Source organism: Apiospora hydei, assembly GCF_038363865.1.
Source record: "Apiospora hydei strain CBS 114990 chromosome Unknown utg000002l_segment0_segment0, whole genome shotgun sequence".
NCBI classification, from domain to species: domain Eukaryota; kingdom Fungi; phylum Ascomycota; class Sordariomycetes; order Amphisphaeriales; family Apiosporaceae; genus Apiospora; species Apiospora hydei.
The window spans coordinates 2,499,873-2,521,454 of record NW_027117361.1 but is presented as its reverse complement, the minus strand read 5'-3'; the positions used below and the strand labels follow the sequence as shown (position 1 = coordinate 2,521,454).

The 21,582-nt window shown below is 54.0% G+C and overlaps 8 protein-coding genes across 8 annotated transcripts; 3 read left to right on the top strand and 5 right to left on the bottom strand.

Annotated features, from left to right (window-relative positions):
• Nucleotides 1–50: 50 nt before the first annotated feature.
• On the top strand, nt 51–3,338 carry PG997_000815 (TBC domain-containing protein; the record flags this gene model as incomplete). Its single annotated transcript, XM_066805130.1, has 1 exon — nt 51–3,338. The coding sequence occupies one exon, from the start codon at nt 51–53 to the stop codon at nt 3,336–3,338; it is 3,288 nt and encodes a 1,095-aa protein (XP_066674903.1).
• A 571-nt stretch (nt 3,339–3,909) lies between these two features.
• Nucleotides 3,910–4,372, bottom strand: PG997_000814 (uncharacterized protein; the record flags this gene model as incomplete). Its single annotated transcript, XM_066805129.1, has 2 exons — nt 3,910–4,109; nt 4,189–4,372. 2 exons carry the CDS (start codon nt 4,370–4,372, stop codon nt 3,910–3,912), a joined length of 384 nt encoding a protein of 127 aa, XP_066674902.1.
• Nucleotides 4,373–4,601: 229 nt separating this feature from the next.
• PG997_000813 (uncharacterized protein) lies at nt 4,602–5,677 on the bottom strand (the record flags this gene model as incomplete). Its single annotated transcript, XM_066805128.1, has 4 exons — nt 4,602–4,833; nt 4,906–5,297; nt 5,349–5,416; nt 5,473–5,677. The coding sequence occupies 4 exons, from the start codon at nt 5,675–5,677 to the stop codon at nt 4,602–4,604; spliced, it is 897 nt and encodes a 298-aa protein (XP_066674901.1).
• Nucleotides 5,678–7,592: 1,915 nt separating this feature from the next.
• On the bottom strand, nt 7,593–9,719 carry PG997_000812 (uncharacterized protein; the record flags this gene model as incomplete). The annotated part of the gene is made up of 5 exons (XM_066805127.1): nt 7,593–8,670; nt 8,766–8,960; nt 9,015–9,170; nt 9,226–9,346; nt 9,494–9,719. 5 exons carry the CDS (start codon nt 9,717–9,719, stop codon nt 7,593–7,595), a joined length of 1,776 nt encoding a protein of 591 aa, XP_066674900.1.
• A 2,317-nt stretch (nt 9,720–12,036) lies between these two features.
• PG997_000811 (MFS monocarboxylic acid transporter) lies at nt 12,037–13,767 on the bottom strand (the record flags this gene model as incomplete). Its single annotated transcript, XM_066805126.1, has 1 exon — nt 12,037–13,767. The coding sequence occupies one exon, from the start codon at nt 13,765–13,767 to the stop codon at nt 12,037–12,039; it is 1,731 nt and encodes a 576-aa protein (XP_066674899.1).
• A 1,779-nt stretch (nt 13,768–15,546) lies between these two features.
• On the top strand, nt 15,547–16,830 carry PG997_000810 (glycosyl hydrolase family 61-domain-containing protein; the record flags this gene model as incomplete). Its single annotated transcript, XM_066805125.1, has 4 exons — nt 15,547–15,681; nt 15,756–16,070; nt 16,126–16,179; nt 16,243–16,830. 4 exons carry the CDS (start codon nt 15,547–15,549, stop codon nt 16,732–16,734), a joined length of 996 nt encoding a protein of 331 aa, XP_066674898.1. The 3' UTR covers nt 16,735–16,830.
• Nucleotides 16,831–16,974: 144 nt separating this feature from the next.
• PG997_000809 (uncharacterized protein) lies at nt 16,975–18,579 on the bottom strand (the record flags this gene model as incomplete). Its single annotated transcript, XM_066805124.1, has 1 exon — nt 16,975–18,579. One exon carries the CDS (start codon nt 18,577–18,579, stop codon nt 16,975–16,977), a length of 1,605 nt encoding a protein of 534 aa, XP_066674897.1.
• Nucleotides 18,580–19,039: 460 nt separating this feature from the next.
• On the top strand, nt 19,040–21,313 carry PG997_000808 (SDA1 domain protein; the record flags this gene model as incomplete). The annotated part of the gene is made up of 1 exon (XM_066805123.1): nt 19,040–21,313. The coding sequence occupies one exon, from the start codon at nt 19,040–19,042 to the stop codon at nt 21,311–21,313; it is 2,274 nt and encodes a 757-aa protein (XP_066674896.1).
• Nucleotides 21,314–21,582: the final 269 nt, after the last annotated feature.

Here is a 21,582-nt window from a genome sequence, read left to right as displayed (position 1 = left end):
CCCGCTCGCAACCTGGATGCTGCTTGCTGGGCCATGCCATGAACCATGAAATGGAGCCCGAACCCTCAGCGCACCTTGAGCGCTCTACGTCACAGCTATCAACTGCCTCCATCAGGAGCACCAGAGGCCACACCCTCCGCGCCAAATCCCGATCAAGGGCCAAAATTACCTCCCAGCCCTCCAGCTCGGCCTCGTCCATTGCCGCGTCTGACAAGTCGCTGACCTCCTTTCCCGACTTCTCCCCGGGCTCTCCCTCATTCGAGCGCCCCCTGACGCCCGACCTCGAGATCGCTGCCACCGCCGCCGCCGCAACGGCAACTGTCTCGCCCAGGAAGACGTCCAACCCGCAGTCCGTCCATTCCATAGTCGACACCTTGATCTCTTCCGATACCCCGAACCAAACTTCGCCACGAAATGCCCTCTTCGAAGATACCCCGCTGGCGACCCGCAAGGTGCCCGGTGCGCTTCATGTTGCGCCCGACGAGCACATCGAAGGCCTGATCGCCAAGCAAGGAGCCGTGCCCCTCGTTCGCCAGATTTCAGAAGACCTGGCGCAGCGCGAAGCGCAGATTGATACCCTCCGGCGCAAGGCCGACATCCGCGAGAGAGCTCTGCGCAAGATAATACTAGAGTGTGGCTTGTCCAATCTCGACCTCGAAACCAGACTGCGGGCGATCGAATTGGACCTGAAAGCCCAGGAGGAATCCAAAAGGGCCCGTGGCGATGGACTGTCGGACCTCATGAGCGATGCGATGCAGGACTCGGTGTCGTATGGGAATTACGTCCTAGGAGACACCAATGATGCCACCATCAGAGGGAACAGTCTGTCTGGCCCCAAGGGAGACGAAGCGAAAGGCACAACGAGAGGGTGGAAAGACTGGATCCTGGGAAGTGGCACATCAAAAAGGAATAGTCGGACAAGCAGTCTCAATGGCGATCCGGCTCGCACGGCTGTTCGAGCTCCAGCAACGGGGGAGCGACGACCCCCGCTCCAGGAGAATCTTTTCACTCCTCCCGATTCGGCTTCCGTAAGGAGCTCCAGCAGGGCTTCGAGTGTCTATTCGAACCAAGTTCCCAGGAAGCAGTCAGGGTCTCTCGCTAGCATGGCTTTGCAACTAGTAGCAGGAAAGACTGCCCGTGATGGCGATTCTTTCCGGGGAAGAACGAGCTCGGCAGGCCAAGGCGGTTCTTTGCGGGCACCTTCGAGCACCAGTGCCAAGTCGAGTGCTTCGAGCCGAGCCGTCTCTACCCAGCTCGGCCCCAAATCTCTCATGGCCATGCGACGGCCAACACCAGCTCCGCTCAATGTTGCACCACGGAGCCAGCCGCATGAGAGGTGGGACACGATGGGCACGAGCCCTCCCAGCCCCTCGGCCACCCGACCTGACAAGTACGGCCCTGTTGAGATGGACACAATATTCTCCCCTGAAGGCCAGCCGCCGACGCTGACGCATATTTATAACAACTATATGGGCTCCGATTATCTTACTGACCGCTTTGGGTTCATTTACGACCAGCGCCGTAAGAAGAGGCAGAGGGAAGCAGCACAGATGGCGCGACAGGTGAAAAGGGGCAGCCGCACTGAGATGCTGACTAGCGGACGATCGAATATTTCGCCTAACCTACTGGACGATAATGCCAGCTCAACTATTGACATCGGCAGTGGCGATAGGCCCGGCACGCCAAATTCTAGCGAGGGTTCTGTGGAACAGGGCAAAGCCAAACGTTGGCAGGACTATCTAAAGATCGCTACGTTTCCCACGGAGCTGCTCTCGCATACCCCTTCCATTACTGCATCAGGCATCCAAGTTCTGGACGGCAGCGAGGCTTCTAGGTCACCCGTTGTCATAACTTCAGACGAGCGTGGGTTTGTACCTCCCCTGGGTACCGCACCTGCTCCTAACATCGAAGTAGCCGCAAAGCCCGATGACGAACCTGCTGCAGCAACCTTGGTCAAAGAAGACGCCGAACCGGTGAAAATACTACTGCAGCAGCTTAGTGATGTTCATGATGCTCTCCAGAGAGAGAAAACTTTACGCTGGAATGAATTTTTGCGCAAAGTGAGAGCAGAACGCCGGCGCGAAGACGAAGCCGCTATTGCGGCGGCTACCGCCGCTGCGGAGGCTCGTTTCCAGAAAGCTCCCGTCATGATTCCTGAGGCTAAATTCTCCGACGGGGAGACCATTGGCGTTGCCGACCTTGGCGTCAAGGGGAAGGTCGGCCGGGCAAAGGCGAACGAATTCAAAACCTTGGTTTTAGGAGGTATCCCCGTCGCCAATCGTCCAAAGATCTGGTCAGAGTGCTCGGGCGCACTTTCCACGCGGATTCCAGGCTACTACGATGATCTCGTCAGTCAATCAGCAGAAGACGACGATCCTGCGGTCGTCTCACAAATCGAGATGGACATCACTCGTACGTTGACGGACAACATCTTCTTCCGTAAAGGACCAGGGGTTGGCAAACTGAAGCAGGTGCTCCTCGCCTATTCCAGACGCAACCACGAAGTTGGGTATTGCCAAGGCATGAACCTCATCGCTGCCAACTTGCTTCTGATCATGCCCTCTACCGAAGATGCGTTTTGGGTCTTGACCTCAATCATCGAGCAGATCCTGCCGCAGGGCTACTACGACCACAGCCTGATGGCCTCGCGCGCGGACCAACAGGTCCTGCGCCAGTACGTGGCCCATGTACTGCCGAAGTTGTCGCAGCACCTCGACGACCTGAGCATCGAGCTCGAGGCCCTGACCTTCCAGTGGTTCCTCAGCGTCTTTACGGACTGCCTCTCGGCCGAGGCCCTGTTCCGCGTCTGGGACGTGGTCCTCTGCATCAACGACGGCAGCACCTTCTTGTTCAGGGTCGCCCTCGCCCTCCTCAAGCTCAACGAGCCCCAGCTGCTCCAGTGCGACGCCCCGGCCGCTGTCTACACCTACATCAACCACCAGATGACCAACCACGCCATCAGCATCGACGGTCTCATCCAGGCCTCGGAGGGTCTCCGCAAGGTCGTCCGCCGCGAGGACGTCGAGGAGATGCGCGACCGCGCCATTGCGGCCGAGAAGCAGCTCGTCAAGGAGCGCGAGGAGATGAACCTGCTCCGTCGGAGTAACAACACCAACAATAACCAGCACAAGGCGACATCGGCCCCTGCGCTCATCACAGAGGAGACCGCATCAAGGGTTCCCAGCCCCATGCCCAGTCCGCGACCTGGCATGGACAGCGAGAGTGCTAGCTTCTCAGGGAGTCAGAGCGCCGCGGGCTTGGGTCTGGATCTCGATAGGACTGAAATGTCCAAGACGCCGACGCCTGCAGAAGAGGAGGCGACATTCGGACTCGGTTGAGAAAACCGAGACAGGTTACAACGACGAAGGGGGAACGAAATTGAGCGGACAGATTCTCCAATTATTGCATTTTTATATATTGTTTTCTTGAATCCGGGATGGTGTTCTTTTATAGATTCGGCCAGCCAAGATACCCCATCACACACAAACTCTTTTCTTTTTCTTTTGGTCGCATAGAGGGGATTTTCTTGGACAACTCTTTGGAGGGCGGCATGCAAGAGTCGATTAGGGAGGGCGGGTGGAATAGGAGCATTAGCGTAGCGTCACGGCCGGAATAGGAATATACGATTGCTTGATTTCATTTTTAACCTTCCTATTCGGATTATAACGTAATGGAAATCTTATAAGTCTATTAAAGATATTTGTTATCTAAAAAGTGGTAAGAAAATGGGTGCAGACGTCGGTTTGTGGCGTAGGTCTATATGTACAAAAGAATAAATGGATGGTATATCCTCCAAATTTGACAACCCCGTCGTTCTCGCCGTCTAATATTGATGTAAGGTATTAAGTAGTGGTAGTACAAAGCTGGTTTGTTGCGTGGCGAAGATGGAAGTCAGTTTAGCTTCTGGGTTTAGCTGGGCGGCGTATCCAAGTTCAAACCCCTTTCCGACGAGTGACAACTACTCACGTCATCACAGCTTGTGACGTGCGTCTCGAAGGACTGGCCGCGGTGCCCCGGTTCGATGCCCTCGACCCGCATCACGACCACGCGACGGACCTGGATGTCGCCAAACGAGGAGCGCACGCTAGACCGGCTGCTAATGCGCGATACTTGGCGCCGCAGGTGGTTTTGGGACATGTGCATCGGTCCACCGGGGGTCGACGGCGTGGAGGGCGTCGTGGGGGTCACGCAACGCGATCCATGCCCTATCATCGACGAAGGTGTCCCGCACCGCGAGGAGGGGCGTCGCGCTGCGCAGGCTGCCCATCAGCGCGCCCTGATTTATCAGCTCATGGATCGAGTCGTTCTCCTCGCCGTTTTCTTCGGGCGTCTGCTGCTGTTGTTCCCGCTCCCGCTCCCGCTCCCGCTGCATGTTCGTGTGGGATCTATCGTACGAGGAAAAGACCGGGGTGGGTGTGTTAGTCCATCGTACTGTGTCATCGCCGGCAGTGGTAGTAGTCAGGCCAGACAAACTCATCAAGGTGGGCCCAGGGCTCCGGAGAGGCGAGGATGCGCGCAATGGCCTCGGCGGTGGTCCCGTGGCTGTCGTGGCGCTTGATGTAGGCTTTTTGAATTGTCGATAGTCCTGCCCCGAAGTTTCATCATCTCCCATGCGCAGCCACCTGGCGATCAGGGGGGCCTGCTGAGAGGAGGTTCGCGCAAGTGAAGCCTACGAGGACTTCTATGACACCCCAGATGTTATAGCTAACAAACGTGTCTGGTACTATTTTAGCAATGCTATTTTTCCTTGATGGTGCAAGAGACCTACAGGTCACATCGTTCCAGTCGATGAGGCTGACCACTGCAACGCGGAAGATGCTGGCAACCAAAGCACTAGAAATCGGACAAGTTTCAGTGTGCTGTATTGAAACCCGAGATCTCCTCAAGAGTGTTACAAAGACTTACAAGATTCCGAGCATGAAAAGGAGTGCCGAGGCAACGATTCGTCTCCTAGAGGTTTGCCAGGACCAGATCACCGGCAAAGGCAGCACCAGAAAACCGATATTCAGCAAAGAGTTGATAGAAGTCGAGGCGAAGTAGAACGAGGTCCTGTTGAAGCATTGCGATTGCGCTGGACCGGGGGTAGCTGCCCAAAAGCTCGAGACTGGGAGGCACTGCGCGGCGAGCCCAATCGAGTTGACAAAAAACAAGCATATCGAGCAAACGGCGAAGCCGATAATGCATTTCTGGAACATGGCATGATTTGGCGGCGGGCTAAGACGCCAGTAGGATAGGAGGATGCCAATCTTGACACCAAAGGTGCCAACGGTCCAAAGCAACATGGACGCGTACAGGTTCTACACCCCAACTGTTAGCGACTCTCCTGATGCACTTGGAGCCCGTCTTACCTGTTTGAAACCCATCACCATGTCAGGCGAAAGATGGCTTGCATGAGTCCCGTAGCCGTATTGAACCCCTGAACAATGTAAACATATCGATATCCCAGTTTCGCCTAGCCAGGGGACTGCTCACCTATGTATTCACTGGCACTCATGCCGAGACAAAGCAACAGAACGCCAGCCATCCAGTAATCACCAAACCAGTACTTTGAGCCTCCCTGACGCAGCGGCGAATAACAGCGCAGCGCGAAAGACGCTGTCGCTAGTGTGATACATGTTGTTACCACGGCAATAATGAGCCGCTGGTTCTGGAGTTCGCTCGGATGAAGGCTGTCCATGGCGGCGGCGACTATATCATGCCCGTAGTCGATAGGTGCTGGACGAAGGTACACCTGGTAATATTGGCAGCGATTCTGGGCGTTCTACTCGATGGCGACTGGTGACCTGAGTAAGATGTTTGCGACAAGTACTCCTCTATAGGGGTCGAGGAAGCAAGGAAGCGGAAACATAAACATTAAGAATCATGATTGAATGTCATGGCTATGGACTTGAGCCTGTTTGTCCAGCCCCGCGAGCCGACGTCCGTCATTGTGCTTGTCTGTCTCCCTGCGTCCGGGGCCTCGTGGGATGTGTGTGTGCCTACGACTCCCACATGGAATGCTGACCGTCACTCCAAGACACTTGACGGGTACCGCCCGAGCGTTTGTAGATTAGGCTTTTATCAACAACGGTGAACTGCTTGGATCATATGTACGCCATTCCTCTTTTATTGAAAAAAACGGGTAAGCTTGGAGTAGGTTTTGAATGAAGCATACCCCCGATTTCATGATACTCTTACGATATGTATTACCTACTTGTTAGTATCTTCAGAGATTAGTGACAATCCCCCCGGCCACGGACGCCTGAGCTAGAGATTGCGGCAGAATGTAGTGCCAGCAAGAGAATAACGGAACGCGAACATAACTGCATCTCCCAGATAAACGAGGCACGTCGAAGGCCAACAGGTAAAGATTGGCCGTCGCGAAATGCCGGTCGCTTCTCTTCAGAGGTTCAAGAAGGAGTAGGAAGATGGATGGAGTCGGTGCGAGAAAGGAAGGGAACTTGGACCTTCAGGAGTCGATCCGTCGAGCATGTCTCCCAACCACCCACCTCCGCCGACTGTGCGTGAGGCGGCAAGTCAAGCCTTAGAGCCTTGCGAATCTTTGCCCCGCGCGTTGTGGCCCGGAACCGTGATGACCCTTTGTTCGTGAAGGGGCCGTTTGGAAATCAAGAGGTGGGATCGCGACGGTCCCTTTCCTTAGTGCCGAAGCGTGCGTGAGTATCCCTCGACCTTCATCAATGGCAACTGGCAACTGGCCGTCCGGAAATTCGAACGACCACAGACGTGGCAGGTATTGGAAGGAGACAAAACCGATGTCCAGGTAGCCGAGTATTGTCTGAGTTGGACCAAACTTCGTCCGAGCACCTGCCTCATTTCAATTTTGCCCGCCCTGGTTATTGAATCCCTCCTTCCGCACATCCTTCCAAAGTGCTTACTCTAGTAAGTCGTAGTTTAATTGCTTAGCCCCGGGGGACCAATGAGGAAGGACCAAACCAGCATGCCAGATAGCGCAAGCACATTCCCATCAACGTCAAGCAACAGCTTGTTGTGTTCGGTTACAGTTGTCCTGTGTATGCTTGTTGTGTGTCGTTTGTATGACAGCCAATTCCAACCGTAGACGTTGAATAGATGCATATATCCGATCTGATGCTACTTGACAGGATCTGCCCAGACCGCCCAACAAAGCTCAAGTGGCATCTTGGAAGGGTTCATGCCTGCTGTGGCTGACTTCAGAAGAGCTCGTCCGGCCCCGGAACCAAGCTAGCAACTAAGGTTTGCTCCTGACATCCCTGGCCGCTGTCTGCACTCCGGGGATCTACTAGTACCTGTATCTGGTGGCTGGTTTGGGCCAGTGAGACAATCGCCTCCGGTTAAAACTACCTGGGGGGGGGGAGGGGGCTGCTTACATGTACGTAGCCCTAGAGCCGCATACAGTGGACGTTCTTCAGCCTCTAAAAGACCAAGAGGGATTTATAGCCAGTAACCGGTCATCGTGGAGCATAAGCAATTGATCATTATTGGAAATGTGCCCGAAGTCACCTAATGGGTGTATCCATGCATGTTCCTTCCCGTGCCCCATGCCGTTAACCAATGCCCTCGTAGCCTCGTAAGAAAAACCCCCAAACAATGTACCCAATACCGCCAAACCCCATTCACACACGAAGTGACCCAATATTATTGGTGATGAAATTGTACGACTCACTCCTGAAGTCATCCGCCAGGAGAGTGCTGCGGTCGTTGTAGAACTGCATCAGCTTCTTGCCGACCTTCCACTGCGGCCACGCGGGCAGACCGGTCGAAGCCGTCCTGTCGCCGTTGGGGTCCAGGTGGTAGAGAAAGTTGAAGTAGTACGTCTGCGTCGACCGGCTCGCGTAGTTAGGCAGCACCCCATAGAAGATCTGCAGGATGTCGGCCGCGTGGAAGGTGCCCAGGATGGGCGTGCCCGCGTTCCAGCTGCCCAGGAACGACCACGAGGGCACGTCCGGGTTGACCTGCGCCCCCACGTCCAGGAAGGCCCGGCGCGTCAGCGTGAAGGCCAGGTCGCCTAGGATGGCGGCCAGCCGCTTGTACTGCGGGTAGATGGCGTTCAGGATGCCCGTGCCAAAGGGGCTGCCCGCCGTAATAGAGGCCGGGTACGTCTCGACCAGCTGGCTGACCTGGTCGCGCGAGGCCTTGGTGAAGAAGAGGTCGCTCAGGTAGTCCACCAGCCTGTTCGTCGTGGTGATGTTACCTTGGAAGAGGGCAAAGATGGTACCCTCGTCCTCCATGTCGCCGATGATCATGGGCACCGCAGCGTATTTCTTCTCTTGTGCCAGCACTTCGGGACTCGCGGTCAGCGCGGTGAAGTCCGGACGCGGCATGTAGGAAAGGGCAATCGAGGAGTAGCTGAGGATGCCGGGCACGCTGTTGACCGCATTCAGGAACTTGTCGTAGCTCAGACCGCGCAGGCACTCGAGTGTGTCCGCGGCACCGGAGCAGCCACCTGTCGTGACCACCATATCATATACAACCTGACACTTCTCACAATCCACAGGGTCTGTAGGGAGGATGCTGCCGCTGTTCATGATAGCACCACGGAACAACGGCTTCCCGTTGTAGGTGTTATTACCATCGTAGAGTGCCATCTGATTGAAGACACTAATAGCACCGGCGCTCTCACCCCAGATGGTGACCTTTTCAGGATCACCACCAAAAGCCTCGATATTATCTGCCACCCACTCGAGGCCCATTCTGTAGAGCCATCAGTATTCGTCGGTTCTTGAGGTGACCATATGAGTTGGGTTCAGTGACCCATAAGCCGGGGTCTATTGGAAATAAGAACTGACCTTTGATCAAGATGCCCCAAGTTAGCAGCGCCATCCGCCAAGATCTCCTTGCCTGGCAAGAAGCCAAAGCCGGCAACTCTGTAGTTGACCGCGGCAAAAATGAAGGGCTTCCCCTGAGCAACGGCGCTGGCCAGCAAAGCTGTAGCATCGTACATTTGCGGGGACCCTAATTCGAAGCCACCCCCGAAGATCCAGCTGGGTTTTTATTAGTCCCACATACTCTCCGCAAAGGTGGGAAGGGTCATTTACAAGAAGACCGGCAGTTTGTCACCTGCCTTGGTACCAGCAGGTCGCTGGACTCTCATCGTCAAGCAGTCTTCGGTCTGCTGCGTGACCACCTGAAAAAGCGGAGTGTTGATCAGGTTACCTATCACCTTTGGTATGAACTCATTGCCACCCGTCGTGCTAATATCCAGGTAAGCTTCTGTATATAAACTTGAGCTGTCGTATTGTGACTTACAAGAACATCTGAGGACACGATGGCCCTGCACTAGTTGCATCGATAGTTCCGAAGCTCTCAGTGAGCCTCTGGGGCGGTCTTAAGCGCAGAGACGCCACCGGGGGTTTCGCAAAGGGCATGCCTATGATAATATTGATGATAGTTAGCTTCACAAGAGCCCACCAATGCTATGCCATTGCCAGGGGCGAGCCACAGGGTTTTGGGTATATCTCGAGACAGATGCAAACGAAAAAGCAATTCATATGACAAATTGATTGTGGATACTAACCTCCGAAGTTCTCAACCCCTGCAAGCACAGAGCCAACAACGGTTCCCGCTGGGATAGCCAGTGTTGTCTTGGCTATAGCCTGAACTTCTACGGTGGCATCAGGGGCAGGGGCAGGGGCAGGCTCGAGAGTCGGAACAGGTTCGGGAGCAGGCGCAGATGCAGGCAGAGCAAGCGCCGAGCCGGACAACACCGCGGCCACGACGGCAGAGAACCAAGACGTCTTCATGACGAGAAACGTCTACGGGGGTTTCCAAAAAAGCGAGAGCAGGATTAACCCAGGAACAGGCCAAGGGGGAGAAGGGGCAGAGGAAGGAGAGGATACCAAAGGCACGGGGCTGTGACCACCAGGCAAGACAACATGAAGCCTGACACGAAGGACTTATGGCAATCTTTATAGCGACACCTCAGCTTGACTCGCGTCTTCACCATTTTCCCCTTTAGGTAACCAGGTAGCGGTATGGGCTCATCACGGGGCCCTTCTCCGACCTACTTTGAGGATTGGAACAGGGGCCCCTCAGCCTTAGGGGCCGATCTGGATGTTGGGAAACCATCGTCCATCCAGCTGACGGGCTCTCCGACCCCCGAAGATCATGAATGGGCGAAGCAGATGTGTGCTGCGGCCGTCGCAGCTATTTCCTGTATTGTCGCCAGCTCCGAGAAGCCAACTTAGCTTTTGGAGGCCGGCGTAGCGGGAGTTGGAGGCAAGGCCTTGGACAAATAGTAACCCTTGGGCAGGGTAGGGGCAGTCCCGACTCCTCCCCGCTTATTCTGTCCCGCAGATCCCGCTCATGCATTTGCTTTTCTGTTAGAGAGGGACCTGAGCCACATCGTGTCACCAACCATATGGCCAGGCACAACTGGCCAAATGGGGCCGGAACGAGATGAATGTAGGTAGGTGAATGGGCAGAGGCTTGCGAAATTAGGCTTGCTTGGCTACCTTGCATGGCCGTTACTGCTGTTTGCTTGCTTGCTTCTGCCGCCTAAGCATCAAGAGAATTCGAGGAATGCCGGTTGGTGATCATGATTGTTGCATGGCACATTCCCGGTGCCCCGTTTCATTTCGTGCCATTCCCGCCGCTGTACCACATGCTAGAAATATTCAACACGCTGGGTGCCTGCATACAAACAAACATGGACCGAGGCAGGACCATCGCTAGTCAGATCAGCGGTAAGGTAGGAAGAGTGAGTAGCCGCGAGCTGGTTGGACGGGGAGGAGGAGAAGGGGGGTTTCCTCGGCGCATGTCCCGAATGTTGCGCAGTTGGGCGTCAGAGGTGGTGTGTAGATGATCAAATAACTCGTCGTATGGTTGGTGATCCAACAGGTTTGTTGGCTGGCTGAAAGGCTTGGTTTGGTTGGCTGGGGGCCGTCAGAGGACTGCGACATGCATGGAAAATGTTTGTGATATCTTGGGAATATACGTGATCCGCGCATGGCGGCGTTGAAGAAACGACCCAATCGACGCCCGGCGGGTTGCAGCGCCTTCCCCGCAATCTATTCTGCCTGCCGGGCTTTTTCTTGCATCGCCCATTCCCGTGCGAGGCCCCACCGGGGAGTTGAGGGTACTACTATAGGTATACTTCTGGACTATTTACAGTAGTCGTACCAGTCAATGTTAACTGATGTCAATGTACATGTAGCTGACAACCCATACGGAACACGCAACATTATGCTTCCCCATCTTGGGCGCGATGGCCGTACCTACTTCCTTATATGCCGGAATCTCTTCACACCCTCTTCTCGCACCCTCTCTCCACGCTTTTCTTACTTTCCCATGTGCTTTTCGGCCGAGACGCAGCACGCTCTTCGGCGGCTACCTGTAGCTTGCACCCACAAGCCGTATTCGGGAGCTCTTTAGAAAGGATAGCCATCCGAATCTAGTAATGAGCTCGTACGCGGAACTGCCCTCCTTCTGCTAAAGCATGACGCCAAGTCTTTCACCCCAAGTATCCTGGTCATGACGTTTGCTTTCTCCCGAAGCCCACCTCCAGCAGCTTGGTAGATATTGGGATTCGAGCTGAAACCCCAGCAAGGCGTCCCCTTCACGGTACAGTGCTTATGGCATGTGAATATTCGGGTGAGCCACGGTCGTACATGCAGCTCTCGGCATCGAAGACGATAATTCTAGATACGAAGTCGGTGCGATGCCTTCGTTGCGCGAAGCAGTGAGCTGAATGAGGTGTTGTTCTGCGATATAGGGTGACAACTCCGAGTCCAGGCTAAGGTCACTTGACCTCGGTCGTCGAACCAGATAAGGAAGTCAAGTATGCAATGCACACCTGGATCTGACATAGAGAAGCAGAGGGATTCCTGGAACTTCCCAGTGCCGATCCTTTGTGGTACTCACGTGCTCGACTTGGCTTGTGGAGTAGGTAGACTAGTGGTAGAACATGTAGGCAAGGTGCCGGCGTCGCTGAGGATTGGTAAACTGGTCCATTGACCAGGGACTTCTATTGGCATAGACAAAATATGTAACCAACAACGTGGGAGTATGTGCAGTCTAAGAAGAAATCAAGTGTTGGTCCATCCACGAAAAGAAGGTCAACTATATCACAACACCACGCTGAGCCCAGCCGTTCCTCCCTTTCCATGCCCAGAAGATCATCCCGCAACCCACCCAAATCGAAGCAGTCATCGCCCAGAACGTGATGGAGTAACACTTTGTGCCGTAGCAGAAAGTGTCGTCCTCAGAATGGGTGGCTGGAGAAGACGTGTTGGCGCCGGCTTCGTAGACGGCGGAGTAGATCAGACCCCACATGGTCGATCCGATGGCCGGAAACAATGCAACGATTCCGAAGTTGGTGCCGAAGTTTTCCACGCCCCAGATGATGGTAACAATAATAGGCATCAGGCTGAAAAGGCCACCATAGCCAGCCCCAATCAAGCTGGACACCATCCAGAACCGATCACCGTGCTCCTGGATAGCTCCAGTTGCCAGAATCAGGGTACCTAAGGAGATGATGATGCCCGCCGAAATAATCAGAGCGATGCGTGAAATGGTGATTCTTTGACCAGCCGGTGCATGCGATAAGTGTAGACCACCTTGCAGATGGGCACTTTGTGGCTTCGGCGAAGCAAAGTCGCTCAGGGAGCCGACAACAAGACGAGCCACAGTGTTGGTAGCAGCAATGATCGAGACGTGGGTTGCCGGAGTTGTTATACTCTCACTTATTTGCGGCGTATGTAGAGTCCCGATGACGGTACCAAAGTTGTTAATGAAAGCTTCGCCTGGCCCGATTATGAGCCAGAAGCCCAGAGCGAACCACCACATAGTATGGTCTGACAGGAAGCGTCGAGTCTCGCTATTGAGCAACCATGTCTTTTTCAAGGCATCGTTGTCATCCTCATCGTCTTTGATGGAGTTGATAAAGCCGCCGTCCTCGGGGTCTCCGCCAGCGCTCGCAATGCCGTAGCCTGAGGAAGTGGTAGATCGTCGCCTGAAGATTTCGCTTCCTTCGAGGAGACCGCTCCTCTCAAGCTCGTCAACAGCTTCATTGATGAGCTCGTCTTCGTCAATGATGCGGAGAGTGAAGGTGCCAAACAGACCAACAAAGGTCAGGCAGACGGAGAGGAACACAAAGAAATAGAAGACGCTGAATTCGCCTCGGGAGCCGTCCGCGTGTTTCTCGTATAGGATCCGGCTTGCCACCTGACTGACCAGGACTCCGCTGAACCCAAGGGTTGCTATCGGGGCCACGAGCATCAAGCCGCGGTATTTGCCCTTGCTGAAGTTCTTGGCGCACGTCGTGACGGATGCGACGTATACGCAAGCGGTGCCAGCACCGATAAGAACAAACGCAAACACCATGGATGGGAATATGATGAGATCCTTGCGCCCGAGTCCGCCCAGCGCAACATCTCCTCTGCGATATAGTCCAGCTGCGAGCCCGTAGCCTCCGCCCAGTAGAACGGCCGAAATCAGGGCGATCCGGCTCGGGCCGGTGCGGTCGCACATGTATCCGATCAGTGGAACTGGGATGTAGAGCGCAAGGCTCATGGCGCTGGCGACGCCATTGATTTCGAATTGCGTGAAGCGCAAACGCGACTGGAAACTGGGGCCGTACAGCGAGAAGACGGTGATGGTACCGGCGGCGGCAGCAGCCAGAAGCGACCCGATAAATGCCATGATGCGCAAGAAGCGCGTCTTGGCTCGGTAGGAGGAGGTTCTCGATCCATCGAGTATAGAGCTGTTGGAACTCAGGGGCCCAAGAGTAGACGCCGGAGACGAGGGTCGTAGGAGCGGCGCCCGGTCGTCTGATACGGAGGTGGAAGCCATGGCGATGGCGAGTTGGAGGTTCGTTCGCTGCGTCGGGGTCGTCCAGGGTCAAACGCAGCACTGAAGAAGGCGTTTGTGCAGGAGGATAGATGGACTTTATGGCGCAGGTCGCATCTGCTTGTAATCAGGGGCGCTTTAAAGGCGCGTGCGGTGGGAAGGAGATGATCATGTGGTCATTGTCACAGAAGATTGATTGGATTGATATTCCTTTGGGGGATGTTGGTCTTAGATTCAGGTATCGTCAGCTGCTATGATTATGACGAGCTCCGATATCAGGCAGCATCCAGTCTTATCGAGCTGTGTCGCATTTTCTGGGCCGCTTTAGTGGGTTCCTTGCAGTGAGGCGTCGTGCCTGTAACAGTCGCCCCCCGCCATCGGGGCCAAGGGCCTGCAAGTGCCTGTCGGGTCCACTAAAGGGCCAGCGGCGCCCCCAAACTGCCCAAGAAACGTGGACGTGTTGCGCTTGGTAGCTTGGTTAGGCGGCCTATATTTCCACATCTTTGGAGCTATTTGAACTGCTGACATCCGTATTGGGCCTCGTGACAACAATGAACATCTTTCTTGGAACGTTATCTCAAACCTTGCATACCTGCCGAAGCTTCTCAGGGTTCTGCCAAGGGACATTTTCAGTTGAGACTGATAGCTTCTGGTCCGGTAACACAACATTAAACGCACTAGGTACACCAAGTACAGTACCTATGGCATCTGCCAACGCGCGCGTCCGTGTACACTCGCATAAGATCAGCCCAATGTTCACTATGGCTCGTGTCGAGTCATGTGTGTTCGCGTTCTCCGGGATCAAAACTCCACGGGCTCAAGCCCAGTCTGATTGATTGAATCGATGCCGGATGCCGTGGATTAGCCCTTGGTATGACCCGGTCCCAGCTTGCCGGCTATGACGATGTGTGAGTAAGTACGACGTACAATTTTCGATTTTGTCGCGTGGCACTTCGGAGCTTGCGTGGTCGCACTTGTCAACCTACAGTAGATGCCCAGTCATTAGGATGCATATAGGTAATGAGTACATACCTACCTAAAGGGCGGCACGGCGACAACACAACCCAATGCGCTGAAAGTACTTATACTTGTTTCTAATCACCGTCGGGAGTTTTGAGCGCCTTTGGAGCACGCAAACTTCGTCATATCGCCGCGGCCATATAATCAAGTCAGCCTTACTCTTGAATGGCCAGCAAAGAGGTTCGCATAGATGCATTAAGTACATGTAGATAGCACTTGGAGCGCGCTCAACTCCAAACCCGGATGTGGAGAGACACATTCCGCCTTGGCACGAACTGGTGGAAAAATCCACTTCCTCTCCTTCATCAACCTCAATCATGGTCCGGACTCGAGCGCTGCAGAATTCTCCACGAATATCAATGCTGGAATTCTCCCACAGCTGTTTCGAAACGCCGCTTTATAAGGCAAGCTTCCAAAGGCTCGGTGATTGCATGCTGTAGAAGGGGTCTTGCGACACGAAACATGGTCCTGCCCCCGTTATATAAGATAGCTCTACTGAACGGGTCACGCCCCGAGAACCCATTTCGGTCCGTTGACAGGCGCTTGCCGGGCTGTGAACATCTGGCAAATCTTATCGTTTCGTGGTTCGCCTATTGACGATGGCCTCACCAGCAGTCTTACGATGGTTTGAATTCCGCCAATGAAAGGAGTCTTCCCAGAAATGGGTAGCTCCTATATCCGAGTCGATATGTATATAGGCTCTGAGCCGTCCGGTATTCATAGGGATATACGATTCAAGACACCAACCGATAAACCGACACAATGTTGAAGACGACCGTTATCGCATCTTTGCTCTCAGTGGCCACTGCGCACCAGAACTTCCATCAGTTCTGGGTCGATGGAGAGACACCGGGCTATCAAGCCGGCATTCGGATGCCGCCAAGCAATAGCCCAGTGGTAAGTTTGACTATTGGCTACTGCCATCAGCCCATCTCTGTCAGGGCCCTCTCTAATAGCTTATTTATTATTAGACCGATATAAGCAGCGACGATATAGTTTGCAACGTTAATGGCGCCAAGGTCCCCTCGGGAGTTGACACCGTTGCAGCCAAGGAAGGCTCGGAGATCAAAGTCCAGTGGGACCAAAGCTCGCATCCCGGCCCTATCACTCACATGCTGTACGGCCCGGTCGACGATGCTTCCCAGGCGACTGGCATCGGCGCTGGCTGGTTCAAGATTGACGAGCAGAACTATGTCGACGGCAAGTGGGCCAACGAGATCATGGAGGCAGACAACATGACCCATACCTTCACGTTGCCCAAGGGCCTAGCCAGTGGTGAATATCTGGTAAGCCAGTGCATATGTTCTACCTTGCCCTGATTCTTGCTAACACTCGGTACAGCTTCGTTCTGAGATGCTGGCTCTCCATGCCGCCCAGACTGTCGGGGGTGCGCAGGTATGTATAGAGAATTGCCCCTCGCTTACTTACCAACTCCTATTCTAACACGATACATGGTAGTTCTACATTGGCTGTGCTCAGCTCAAGATTACTGGCACTGGCAGCACCGACTGCAGCCCCAAAATCACGCTACCGGGCGCCTACAAGGACTCCGATAGCAACATTTACATCCCCAACTTTTACAACGGCTTCAAGGCGGATAGCTACAAAGCCCCTGGAGGTGATGTTGCAACTTGTGGAGCTGGCAGCGGTGGATCAAACCCTCAACCGGCGCCCATATCTACCGCTCGCCCAACTTCAAGTGCCGCACCGCAGACGACTCTCACTTCGAGTGCCGCTCCGAAGACGACATTGACTTCTTCTGCCGCACCGCAGACGACTCTGACCACGAAAGCCAGTACATCGGCGGCCTCGGCCCCGACTTCTTCGCCTGGGGGTGTAGCGCTGTATGGGCAATGCGGGGGTATTGGTTACACCGGCGAAACGAACTGTGTGTCTGAAGCGAAATGCGTCAAGCAGAATGACTACTACTCTCAGTGTGTCTCCGCTTAAGTCCGCTTGAGTTCAACTATATTTATTCTCTTCGTAAAGCCGCATTGGAAATCGGGGATCCTATCTGTCACGCATGGACGTGTAGCCTGGGTTTGAATGGACCGACACCAATAGCATTTATTATCAAGTTCTTACCATCCAGTCTCATGTTCCAATTTGGTGGTTTTGTGAATTTCCGTTGAAGTAGTGCAGTCCAAGTTTGAGGACTTTCTCCTAGGAGAAAGTTGTAGGCGTCGGGCTTCACGATAGTTGCGGGGCTGCTGCTTTCGGGCGAGAAGGTCTCGAGTCTAAACGCCACACCACGTAACCATTGTAGAAAAGGGCAATCATGAAGTTGTCGTCATGGATGATGGCTCGGGGATGGGGGTCGAAATGTTCGAAGTCAGGCTCCGCCTCGGTGTCAAGCCACGGGATCCCTCTCCGAGAAGCTGGCCGGTGTTGCTCCAGGCCAGGTTGATGGACAACCACGGTAATTTCTCCGTCATCTAGCCACTTCATACCCCCGAAAACCAGACAGTTGTTCCATACGCGGTGTTTTGTCTTAGGATAGAACATTGGCAGCTCGAACCGCTGCTCAACAAACTGTTTGTGGTATATGTCGAATTGAGTGGTGCAGATACGCCCAGCATGCTGGTCGGGGTGCTTCTGCCTGCCTACATCAGTATGGCACAAGGCATATAACCCATAGGAGTTGGTCTTTTCGAAGTCCGCCCAATAGTGGACCTCCTTTTCCCCAAATCCAGACGTGGTGGACTGGAGATTGATGTCGTCAGGTAACTGGCCTTCATAAGATCTCACAAATCTCAGCTTGTTGAATTCGTAGACAACAAGCGTCGTAGCTTTATCGGAAGAGGCCCTCCTAGTTGCCATGAATATGGTGTCCTCATCGTTTGGGTGTGCTATTGCAACAGGCGTCGCTTTGGCGTCGTCTAGTGGTGGCGAGATGCTGGTTACATCAACAGATAATAACGAAGCTCCATATTTCCAAACATATAATTGCTTGTCTCTGGTAACGAAGGCTACTCGATCCCCTTCAGTTGTGCATGTCTGGACCCAGCTGGGCAATTTGACTTGTTCTAGGCGGCCTGTCTCGATGTCCCAGGCAAAGAACGTCCGTTTGAGGACGCTAGCGACCAGAAGCTTGGATCCCAACGCCTCCAATTGCATAACCGGCGTGAACAACTTTGAGCTTGGGGAGGAATAAATTCTCCGTTTCCAAGTGTTCAAGCAGTCGATGACGAATGTGTGGCTCTCGTATGCCCAGGCAATGCGACCGTACGCATACAGAGAATCGCAAGCTAGTCCGGAGTCGTTGGACGGCTTTGGGTACCGATCATATTCCTCCGGGTTGATGCTGAAATATCGTTCGTATTTCCAAGAGAACTTGTTCACCAGCTCCGAGCGAAACGGTGTCTTGTTGCAACGCAGCGAAGCTCGCACCGCTTGTATGAACAGCGAGCTGATGCTCTTGGCGGCACCGGTACCGCGGCGCGCAGACTCTCCCCACGTATATGATATTGCGGGAAAATGGACATCTGATAATGCGCGGCTGATGTCTTGGCTCATCAGCCTCGACCTCCATGTCTTGGACACTGTCAGGCAGGACCAAATGTCGCGCAGTTGTAGATGTCTCACGACAGCAATGACAAGCTCAACCGGCAGCTTTGACAGAATGTCGGTCTGGAAGGTAAACTGTGACAGAAGGCCTCTGAGCAAGCGTATCTCATTGGTCGTCAGGGAGCCGCCTTGTACAAGGTAAGAGAGGTTGGCCTCCCGAGCGTGATGGTCGATTTGACCGTCAGCCAATTTCAGACCACCCAGTGCTTGGGCCAGTGTTTGCTCCATTGGCCAACCAACGTATTCGGCACGTTTGATGCGTATGATGTTTGGTGAGAAACACTGGCAGGGAAGACTGGGTGTAGCAGGCTCTGGCAGCGTGCCAGGGCGGATGGCTCTATGTATGTATGATAGATCTTCACCATCAAAGGAGGTCTGTTTTGCAATTTCCCCTGGCTTCAAGACAGCAGTACTCGGTGCACTAGCAGCACGATGAAGGCCCATTTGTACGCAGGCCAGCGCGTTCACTCAACCCCCACCAAATAAGCTCCCCTCCCGGGACTGCTGGAGTCTGGACCCCACATGGATTTACAGGGGCCTGCGCCTACCAAAAAGTTTCTTATCCGCTGTACGATAAGCCCAGAGTCGAAATTTCTCCAGCCATCCTCGCTTGTATAGTATACCGTCTTCAACCCCCAGCAGACAACACGGCAACCAAGTTGGATTCACCTCCAACAACAGAATCGCAATGGGTCGCACTGCTCTCGAGAAGACCGAGGCGGATCTGGTGACTTTGCAGTACAAAATCAGACGAGATCCCCAGGCCTACGAAAAAGAGTTCCTCGAGCTATGGAACCAGTACGAGTCGACAAGAGACCAGTTTCTGGCTGCCCCAGTCACCAGCGAGTCCAACGTCCTCATCTCCTACAGAGAACTGGTCGACCTGATTGCCCATTGTGCCGATCGTAAGTTGGACTCCCAGCCTTCCGTTGCGTTGCATTGTATTGCAGCCGCGACACTCTTGCTGACAAGGGCCCTCTTAGTGTACCCCGAGCACACTGTCGGGTTCGCCGACGGCTTGAAGGAGACGCTTACGAAACATCACGCTGTGCTTGAGTCCGACCTGCGAGAGAAGATCGTGACTAGTCTCGTCCTTCTCAGGAGGAAAGATGTCGTCGACTCGGGTTATCTCCTTACTACCCTCCTTCCGATCCTTGTCTCGACACCCTCCAAGTCTCTGCGCCATCTGCTTTTCACCAAGATCCTCAGCGACCTGCGCAATTCCAACACCAAGTCCATCAACCACAAGTTGAACCGCACAGTACAGAATGCCCTCTTCACTCTTGTCACGAGCGACCGAACATCCTCAAAGGGCCTTTGGGCAGTCAAGTTGACTCGCGAAATGTGGCGTCGCCAGCTGTGGACCGACGCCAAACCAGTCGCCATCATGAAGGAAGCATGCTTGTCCGATAATGAAAAGGTCATGGTTGGTGGCGTCCGGTTTTTCCTGGGCAGTGACCAGGAGCGTGAAGAGTTACAGGACGAAAGCAGCGACGAAGAAACACCCGATATCAAGCAGGTCAAGCATCAAATTGGCATCAACAAGAAGTCGAAGAAGAAGAAGAAGGCTCTGGACAAGGCTGTAGACAAGGTCAAGAGGGCCCAGAAGAAGAAGAATGCACCCAGCCCTCTCAACTTCTCAGCATTGCATCTTCTGCACGACCCTCAGGGATTCTCAGAGGCACTCTTTGCTAAACATCTCCACGGAAAATCGAGATTGGCTCTGGAGTCGAAGCTCCAGGTCCTCCAGCTCATCACGAGACTGGTTGGTCTGCATCAGCTGACTCTCCTCTCTCTTTACTCCTGGTTCACCAAGCATCTTACTCCTAGACAGCAAAGTGTTACCACATTTCTGGCTTGTCTTGCACAAGCTACGCATGAGCTGGTGCCTCCGGATGTGTTGGAGGTTCTGATACAGAAGATCGCAAATGAATTCGTCAGCGAAGCAGCTGCCGCCGAAGTGGCCTCAGCTGGTCTTAACGCAATCCGAGAGATTTGTGCGAGACAGCCCTTGGCCATGACGGACACTTTATTGCAGGATCTTGTTCAGTACATCAAGTCTAAAGACAAGGGTGTCCAAATGGCGGCGCGAGGCTTGCGTTCTCTGTATCGTGAGCAAGCGGCCGAAATGCTTCAGAGGAAGGATCGCGGCAAGCAGGCGACTATGAACCTCAAGAGTGGCGAGCAGCGACAGAAGAAATTCGGTGAGCAAGAAGTCGGTGGCATTGAGGGACTCGAGTTACTCGCAAAGTGGAAAGAAGATGAGCGAAAGAGGAAGCGAGCCGAGAAGGGCTTGCCAGAGGGCGGTGATGCCAATGATGAGGAGGAGGAGGAGGAGGAAGAGGACGATGGCTGGGAGGTCGCCTCCAATGAGAGCAGTGACTCTGGTGAATGGATTAGAGTCAGCGATTCTGAGGATGAGGATGAACCAGCCCCCAAGAAGCAGAAGCGCGACTCCGAGGAACCCGAAGATGAAGGTGATGCCGCTAAAGAACTCGAAGAGTTGTCGAAGCTGGCAACTACTTCGATCTTGACTCCGGCGGATCTGGCCAAACTACGTGAGCTGCGTATGGAAGCGAGCATCGACAAGGCCATGGGCAACAAGAAGCGCAAGGGAGACCAGCAATCGCGTCACTTCGACGAAGGCTTGACGGCGGAGCAGATCGAAGCCCCCGCCAGGCTGCGTAAGGACACGAAGGAGGAGCGCATAGCCAAGGCTAAGGAAGGAAAGGGTGAACGATCCGAGCACAAGTCGACGCAGGCCATCCGCAAGTCCAAGAAGGACGCCGAGGGCAAATCTACCACCAACCAGGAGAAGGCCCGCAAGAAGAACTTCTTGATGACCTTGGGCAAGGCCAAGTCGAAGCAGAAGCGAAGTCTGGTTGACACGAGGAATGCACTCAAGAATCATATCTCGAGGAGCAAAGCCGGTGGCAGAAGACGGAACGGTGTGGCGAAATAAACGTAGCGCTGGGTTTCTGTCTCAAGCTTATCAATATACCCTAAAGTCTTCATTTGAGGAACATCATTCTATCTTCTCAGCTGGCGTTAACAGTCCAGCACCAATATCTCGTGCTACTCCTACCCCTTTTACTACACCTGTAGTCCATTGGGTATCCTTGCGTCTCCGACCGCATTGCAGCTGGCAATGTCGCAACATATTTCAGGTTCTGCTGACTTATCACTTCGGCTGTTTGCCAGATTCACTGCTCAAAGTCAATATGCATTCTA